Source organism: Penaeus monodon, chromosome 7, assembly GCF_015228065.2.
Source record: "Penaeus monodon isolate SGIC_2016 chromosome 7, NSTDA_Pmon_1, whole genome shotgun sequence".
In the NCBI taxonomy this organism is placed as follows: domain Eukaryota; kingdom Metazoa; phylum Arthropoda; class Malacostraca; order Decapoda; family Penaeidae; genus Penaeus; species Penaeus monodon.
In genome coordinates this window covers 49,480,576-49,489,760 of record NC_051392.1, presented here as the reverse complement: position 1 = coordinate 49,489,760, position 9,185 = coordinate 49,480,576, and the positions used below count along the sequence as shown (strand labels likewise).

The following is a 9,185-nucleotide window of genomic DNA, read 5'->3' as shown; positions in this document are numbered from 1 at the left end:
ACAGTCAACATAAATAACCCAATGGTCGCTTGTGTGAAACGTCCTTGTACCGCATCCAGCTGCATCCAGAAGTGTCACGTCAAACACCCACTTTCATGGTTCCCCCTCTCCAGGTCCATAACGCATGAGTCATGCAAAGATCTCTGTATTATATCACAGCTGTTTATTATTATTATTTTTTTTTTTGAAGACCCCTTTCATCCTATTGAATATTAAGAATAATTTACCATGCAAATCTGTTCCTGTTAAGAGTTGACAGTGTTAAACATGAATTCATTTGTGAAATTCAATGTTCGTAAGTATGCTGCTCATGCATGTCCTGGGACAGTCAGTTAAATTCTCAGTGCATGCATTTCCGAATTCAAGCTACTTTTCAGCCATCACTCAAAACTCAACATCCTTGTTTGTGAAACTACAGTCGTTATCGGGCTAACCTTCTCCTTTAAGGGAGGGTTTTAATTTTCCTTTCCTAGTTCATTTAAAACACTGAATCTATTCATATGAAACTTATTGTCCACTAACAGTAGTAGTTATTCAAAGTAGTGAATCACTAGCGATGTCCCTGCAATTTAATCAATAGGTTGCAACTCAAGCACACTTCTTGCGTTGCCGGCCCTGTATAAACATTATTTTTTTTCTAAACACACACGTTCATAATCTGTCATTTCCATATACCCTACAAGTGCATGGTATGTAACGAAGTAACAGTGAGTGATCACAAGCGTGAAATGGTATGATAAAAGACAGAAATCGGGAAAACAGGAGCAGGTGATTCAGACACGGGCTGCGGCAAGACCAGTGTTACCAACTTCTCTTACAGTAAGGAATCAAGCCTCTTCATCTCTTTCGTGGTAAATGGTTTTATTACATAGTCATAGATGAGTTTTTTACCTTATGAGAACCTCCATGCACACACCACGCGCATTTAATCGTAAACACCCGATTATTAGCGGAGAAAAAATGCCGGTAACATGTTGGTAAAAAGAAGTGAAGCTGCGGATGTCTGACCTTTGCCTAACTCTTTACGGTGAAAATCAACTCACCAGAACCGCATTTAAACTTCCACATTTTATGTCTTGTATTATTTTACTTTCTATACAGGGAAAGAAGTCAATATGTCTATATTAGTTGTATAAAGCGTCTCCGATCATTCTAGAAGACCTGATAGGGCGTCGCATAGAAATAAAGTCCGTTACAACACATGAAAGGCAGATGCCAAGTATTTCAGTGAAATTGTAATTTTGTGCATTATCAAAACAATCAACTGAACCAAAGTATTGTTCTATATCAGTATCTCACACTATATGAATACGATAACCACCACAGAATATTATGATTGCATAAATAACCTATATTTCACTTTGCAATTACTTTATCAGTGTTTGGTTAACTGGAAGGAATGTTCGTTACTTTGGTCATATTCAAAAATAGAGGATTGGGTAATCTTATGAAGGAAACGCTAGTACAAGCATATATTTTTTTTTTCATTTAGTTTTCTGTTGTTATGTGACTGACAGCTGTTAGATGACAAAAGAAATGTATTTTCTGCATTTGATTGTTGTTAATCTGTAATTTAGAGTGTTGCTCACTCATCTTTCGATTCCTTCCTGCCCCTTGTAATATAGGCTACCTTTTGCTCTCCGTATTGCTTTTCCTAACAAGGTTTTGGTCATATCCATATATGTACAGGCGAACCAGCCTTTAAATCTTGTGTTACTCGCAGGGAAAGTCAAGGCTGTTCTACATTCGAGTGAGTGTAAGCCCCTGTGAACAATCTTGACAATTATACCCATTATTTGCTCGCTGTGTTACTCCAGAAAATAAACATGCAAACCTCATTATAGAAAATATCGTATGATAGTAGTTAACAAAGTAAGTAGGGTTAACGTTAGCTGTAATAAATTATCTATCTAAAATTCCGCATGCCTGTGAGAGGACACCCCGAGTAGGGCCCCTCAGGCTGGCTAGCTGCGATTCAAATATTCCCGGGAACTTCAGGTGTCAAATAAAACTCCAAATTATACAGTAAAATATCTCAACAAAAGAAAAAAGTGAAACTAAGTTAATGATATTAATCCTAAATATAAGAGTCTCTCGAATTCTATTGCAGAAATATTAAGAGCAGAGGAGAATCAATAATTGACTGTGAAAAAGAGAGAGTTGGGTTCTCGGGCGACCCCCGGCAGCCGCACCGCCACCTTCGCCGCTCGCCGCCGCCGGAGCCTCAGTCAGAAGCTGCTGTGAAGGACCAGCGAGCAGTCACACGTCACCATGAGGGAAATTGTTCACATACAGACCGGCCAGTGCGGCAACCAGATTGGTACAAAGGTAAGATATAAAGTGTATTGTGTCTTGTGGAGTCTATAGTGGACGATTTTTGAAAGGAGATTGGAAAATTTTCCGGGAAAACTGCCGGTTGATGACACGACGCCGGTGACTGCAATGGCTACCTAGTCTTGCCGGATATTTCGTATGTCATGTGATTGCGACTAAATATTGGATTGACTTGCTGTTCCCTTAACGTAATTTAAAGTAACTTATAGTTTATAGCAAGTGTGGGGAAAACCGCAGAAGGAAAATGGTTTAAAGTCGTTACTTCGCAAATTTTCAAATCTATTAAGTGTTGGAAAGAAAAGTGCATCGACAAGGCGAACACCGGACTTTAATCTCGCGTGTTAAATTATGAATTAAACCCTTGATCTGCAACATCCGGAAGAATTAGAAGGCTTAGGTATCGATCGCAGAGGCGGCGGTCGCGGCCCCTCCCGCCCTCGCCATTGTCTCGCGCCGACCGTTATGCCGCCGCCGCCACGCCCGCCACCAGCATGCCGCCGCCGCCGCCGCCACCGCCACTCCAGCCCTCTCGTTGCCCTTGCTGTTTCTCTGCTGTTAAAAAGGCCAGCTGATAAATACGTTACACCTACTTCGATAAGAGGGCGGCGGCGCGGGAGGGCCTCGTGAGCGAGATAAGCGCGGCTGCCGGGTTCGAGCAACAGGGCGAGGAACAGGTGAAAGCGTTGCTGATGGGCGGGGGTCGTGCAGCCGTGTCCTGTAGGTGACTTGGAGGTCGGCGGGAAGATGTGCAACGGCTAAGGCGTTGCATGAACATTCTTTGGGATGTGGAGACGGAGGCTTAGATAGTAGGCGAGTTTGAATTAGGTGCTAAAGAAATTCATCCCTGACTCCCACTATCTAAATTTTTGATTTATTAAGTTCATACAGTTGAAATTTATTAGCATTTTTTAAAATTTACTAGTCGCATTTAAACGGTCATAGTCAGCTGAGTTTTGTAACTCCATTTTCTTTTCTAGTTCTGGGAAATCATCAGTGACGAACATGGCATCCAGCCCACTGGTGAATACACTGGTACTGATAAGGACTTGATGGAGCTCCAGTTGGAGCGCATTAACGTCTACTACAATGAGGGTAACCAGGGCAAGTATGTGCCTCGTGCCATCCTTGTCGATCTGGAGCCTGGTACCATGGACAGTGTCAGGTCAGGACCCCATGGCGCTCTCTTCAAGCCAGACAGCTTCGTGTTCGGTAAGTTCAGTTCTTATTACCACTTTGCTTTGAGTCGTTCGTTGAAGTGTCACTAATTGATATTTATGTGGAAGATTCGGAAAGATTTTCATAATTTTTTTTACCAACAGGTCAGAGTGGTGCTGGTAACAACTGGGCTAAGGGTCACTACACAGAAGGTGCTGAACTCGTAGACTCTGTCCTCGATGTTGTTCGCAAGGAAGCAGAAAAGTGTGACTGCCTACAGGGCTTCCAGCTAACACATTCTCTTGGTGGTGGCACCGGCTCGGGCATGGGTACTCTTCTCGTCTCAAAGATCCGCGAGGAATTCCCCGACAGGATCATGAACACTTTCTCAGTCGTCCCCTCACCTAAGGTTTGTATCTTTCATTCAGTATGTCAGTAGGTGTGAATAAAATGTACTTTTGGTAATACAGTACGTCGGCAAGACAAATGCAATTAAATTGAATGAGTATTCAAAGTTCATGATAGTGGCATTAAGGCGTGCAGCAAATAACTTGAACTCGTCCTTTTACAGGTTTCTGATACCGTCGTAGAACCCTACAACGCAACCCTGTCCATCCATCAGCTCGTAGAAAACACCGATGAAACTTACTGTATCGATAACGAAGCTCTATACGATATCTGCTTCAGAACGCTGAAGTTGGCCAACCCCACTTACGGTGATCTTAACCATCTCGTTTCCCTCACAATGTCCGGTGTCACCACCTGCTTCAGATTCCCAGGTCAGCTCAATGCTGATCTCAGGAAGTTGGCTGTCAACATGGTACCCTTCCCTCGTCTTCACTTCTTCATGCCTGGTTTTGCTCCTCTCACCGCCCGTGGTTCTCAACAATACAGGGCCCTCACCGTCCCAGAACTTACCCAGCAGATGTTCGATGCCAAGAACATGATGGCTGCCTGCGATCCTCGTCATGGCCGTTACCTGACAGTCGCCGCCATCTTCCGTGGCCGCATGTCCATGAAGGAGGTTGACGAACAGATGTACAACATCCAGAACAAGAACTCCTCATTCTTCGTTGAATGGATCCCCAACAACGTTAAGACCGCCGTGTGCGACATCCCACCCCGAGGTATCAAGATGGCCTCTACCTTCATCGGTAACTCCACAGCTATCCAGGAGCTCTTCAAGCGCGTCAGCGAACAGTTCACTGCTATGTTCAGGCGAAAGGCTTTCCTCCATTGGTACACTGGTGAGGGTATGGATGAGATGGAGTTCACTGAGGCTGAGTCCAACATGAACGACTTGGTGTCCGAGTACCAGCAATACCAGGAAGCTACAGCTGATGACGAGGCTGAGTTCGAAGAGGAGGGTGAAATGGAAGGCGAATATGCCTAAACTTGTAGTCACTTCTATCGTGATCAGCTATTATCTCCAGCGAATTTTTCCTTGGTTGATCATGCATTGTACATTCCCTCTCATTTCATTGGCATCAAATAAGAACAAAGTTTCTCTTCCATTTCTTTCTATATTTTTTGTAATATGATTTATAGCACAATCTGGTGTTTATTTATCCATTTCTATGTAATGTGGAAAAGAGCGTATATAAATCTGAAACTAAACATGAAAATAAAGTATATTTTGATTTCTATTCCAAAAAATGAGCAGTCTTGTCACGCTTGATAATGATACACGAACCAAAATTAACTGACAAGCATAAAATACCTACATGATTCAGCTGAGCATTGGCTACTAGGTAATGATAACGCCATTTTTTTTTAACAAGGCTTAGTACCACAACTATACATTACCTGCCAAGTGTATTGGTAATCTTGCACAAATAATACCTCGACCATATGGCTATATGGTCAAAATGATAGATTTTGAAACGTGAGAAGTTATGGGGGGGGGGGGGGGATGTAAGGGAATCTAAGTCTTGGGAATCCCACGAACTTGACCATTTTAAATCCGCTTGATACCAGTATCATTAAAACAATCTTGTTTATAAAGTTCAATGGCCTAAAGTATTTCAAGACAAAGTTCACAAGGCAACGATGGACTCGTGCTTTACAATCAAATGGCCCCAATATTAAAACTTTGAACCACATGGGAGTGTAAGAGGAAAAAACACTCTACTGTTTTAAGGAAGCTTTATAATTGATTTTGGAGCTAGGATAGGAACATGTATGTGAATATCCACAACCTTTCAACCCAACTTCCTAGTTCCCAATGAATCGTGACCAGAAATACCATATGCCGTTCATGAAAGCAACTATTGTCTAATAATCATACATTTTTAGTAAGATATCGGCAGTCTTGTAGAAGACTTGCATTAAGTCGTGTTGTGGATTTCAAATATGTTCACTGGATCAGAAAGCAGAACTTATATTAATTGTTAGTCTGTTCTATAATACAATATCTTGAATATTGTAATTTCTTACTGAATGTGTGGGATATTGTCCCACAGTGAGAAAGAGGTAACCTTGTGTTTACTGTAGAGGGTAAAGGAAACCATTTAAACACACCCAACAAAGTTTAATTGTATGAATAACTGATACACGGTTTAACGAAATTAAAATTTGGAAGGATTAATTTTCTATACTTGGTAATGAAAAATTAAAAAGCAGGATAAGCCAAACTCAAAAAAATGGTGCAAAACTTGTAACTTCCAGTAGGATTAAAACCATGATATAGCTTCTGTAGAAGCGCATGAATTTGAACCTGAAAGTTTTGTATTTTGTTGCTGAAGTCTTTAACTGGAGATCCAAGTGTATGAGACCTTCCACAGTTAATGAATTTCGCCCTTTGTGTTTATCATAGTTAACAAACCATAATGTTCAACTCTCACCACTTTATTCTTATCAAGGGAATGGCTGTTGAAAGCTTAATTATACCCATAGGTGTTAAAGTGCAAAGTAAATAACATACACTTGTTAATATCTTCATTTTACAGAGTAGAAACAGTTAATATGTTAATAATTATCTTTCTAGGCAGTAATCACAAAAGCAATTTAAAGTCTAATAAATTACATAAATATAGCAGAGTTGTTCATCCGATAAGAGATTTTTCTTTTTTATTTCTTACACCTGAAAAGTCAACTAACCTACATGTCTTTTTACACGTTTCTTGCCTTTGAAAGTGGCTTGTTAAAAAAAATACTAAACCTATCAGGAATACCTTTAATGGTACTGGTCCAAAAAACATTGACTGTTTCATATTTAAGGGACCAACACTGGTAGTTGTTGGTATTCTTGGGCATACAAATTAACTTTGAAATGGTCAGGATATGTTAACTCATCCATGGGTGTCATAGGTATTAGTAAACAGAAATTTCCAGAAACACTCAAACTAAGTGATAAACTCAATTATGAATTTAAAATTCAAAATGTGTGTGACCTCTATATGATTAGAATAATCATAGAGATATAAAGTATTCTGCATGCCAACCAATCAGGGTTAGATAATTTAGAAACAAATATTGAATATCAAAGTACTGACAGTACTGCTCATCTGTGGCTGGATGTAATCTGTCTTTTACCTAACTTTAGGAAGGTCAGTTCATGTGAGTTCGATGGAGCTTATTTTGAAAGTCAGGATTTATAGCAATTACCAAGCTCATTTTCCATGGCTTGAAAGACTGAATCACAGGGAAAACCATCTAGTTTCTTTACTCTAGCGGATGTACTCTCACTGGTAATTTATTACCAGGAATATATAATTCTACGACTTTTAAACTATTTACACATAAACTAGAGTAGTAACAGTATTTACAATATCCTTCTGTATTGAACTTAAAATAATACTCATATTTTTACCTCAGGATCAGACATGGCCATATCATTATAATTTCCAATTTTACAGGGACTGGAAAGCAAAAGCGGCCTCCTTAAAATTATTATATCAACTATAATCACCTACCCATATATATGAATCTTTGTTTTTGGACACTGCATATGTTGCAAGTCTAATTAATTTCTGGAGCAGACTATAAGATTTCTCATAACTGCATGTGTCTGCACTCTTCTGAAGTCATATTTCCCTACTATTATGATCAGCCAGTTCAGTTTGTCTTATGTGATCTCAGCACATTATATTTCTGTAGTGTTAGGCAAGTTGACTTGATTAATATTTAAGGCAAGTAACTAATTCCTTGAAGTTTTGTTAGGATAGAGTATCAAAAATTAATGATTTAATAATAATAATAATAAAAAAAACTTTATCTTACAAATTATTTTAGTTTTAATGCATGATGATGGTACTTTATGTTTTAGACGAGGACAGTTATAGAAATATGGTAAAGTATATATGAAAAGGTAATATGAAACTGATAATCTTTTTTTTTCATGAAAGTAGTAATGAATTTGAGATTGAGGAAGGTTTACATAGCATGTCTGGTGGAATAAGATATTCATATATGATGTAATATTAATGTATGAGACCATAAAAACAGGGATTATATCTGATGTTGCAGTCTCCTATGTCATGACCAGCTATTCTACACATCTGAGTTGATTATCTGACTCTCTGTGGATGGGATCAGCATAATGGAAAAGATTCCAAATCATAATTACTTAATCTTGATGATCCTGTAGCTTATATTAATAGTTAAAGCCATTGGGAAACTAAGACTGACAATTAGCAGTTTCCAGGGGAATTTGCTTTCATTTAATATGGGCTCTTCACCTCTGTAGTCTGAATACTGGTTCATATGAATCCATTAGTAGTGGAAGGATTTTTATTTATTAAATTTGTTTACACATAGATGGCTCCACAAGTGCATGGTCACCAGGGAGTCAGTTACAAGGCTTATTTGATCTCATGTATATCCAATTCCTTGAATTTTCTGATGCTTTGCTAAAAGTATCATTATGATAATAATGTTGGTAATATTGATAACATTATTAAAGATAATATTAATATTAGAAATATTTTAAAAATCTGAATATTCAAGGAGTAGGGTAAGCAGGTGAGGTCAAGTAGGTGATTGACTCAGGTGACTGAGCACTGGTGAACCATCTGTCACTGTGTAAAAACAAAACTGACACACATCTACTGTGAACAGGGCATATAACATGTGGGTTAGTAATGATAAATTGTTTTCTATTGTTTAATAGTAAGAAAGGAAAGGAAATAAAGGCAAAATTTAAACACATAAAAATAAAACCAAAGTATTTGCAGGTTCTAGATCATTATGGTAATAGTAATGGTCATCATTGCTGAATATTTCAAATTTAAGAATCAGTAGAGTTACAGAGAGCAGTGCGCAGAGATAAAGGGAAATGGACACTGCCATCTTATAAAACATAAGATATGGTCATAAACAACATTGGTACATCTGCTGAGGCCTCATATTTCCTGAGAAATGACAAAAATATCTGCTGCATATCACTGCTTGGAGACTAAGCCCACAACACCCTCACGTAGATTGTTCTTCATGTCTATTTTTTATAAGTTGGCACAAAGTGCTAATAAAGGAGGGTACACGGGGGTCTCTCTTGTCTATGAGTAAATAGAAGGTTGGAAAAGATAGAATTGAAATTTTGGGTTTTCATGATACCATGGTTTTGGGACTTAATCCTTGGAGGGTGCATCACTTTTGGTAACAAATACCCACTCAGTCATGGGATGTGAACAATGCTTCTTGAATAAAGGGTTTGTATTTTCAAGACCTGGTTATAACTTTCTTTTATTTATGAATAC

The 9,185-nt window shown here is 38.8% G+C and overlaps 1 protein-coding gene across 1 annotated transcript; it reads left to right on the top strand.

Annotated features, from left to right (window-relative positions):
- Positions 1–2,160: 2,160 nt before the first annotated feature.
- LOC119575425 (tubulin beta-1 chain) lies at positions 2,161–5,042 on the top strand. Its single transcript, XM_037923031.1, has 4 exons — positions 2,161–2,328; positions 3,312–3,543; positions 3,654–3,898; positions 4,061–5,042. The coding sequence occupies exons 1-4, from the start codon at positions 2,272–2,274 to the stop codon at positions 4,880–4,882; spliced, it is 1,356 nt and encodes a 451-aa protein (XP_037778959.1). The 5' UTR covers positions 2,161–2,271; the 3' UTR covers positions 4,883–5,042.
- The last annotated feature ends 4,143 nt before the right edge of the window (positions 5,043–9,185 follow it).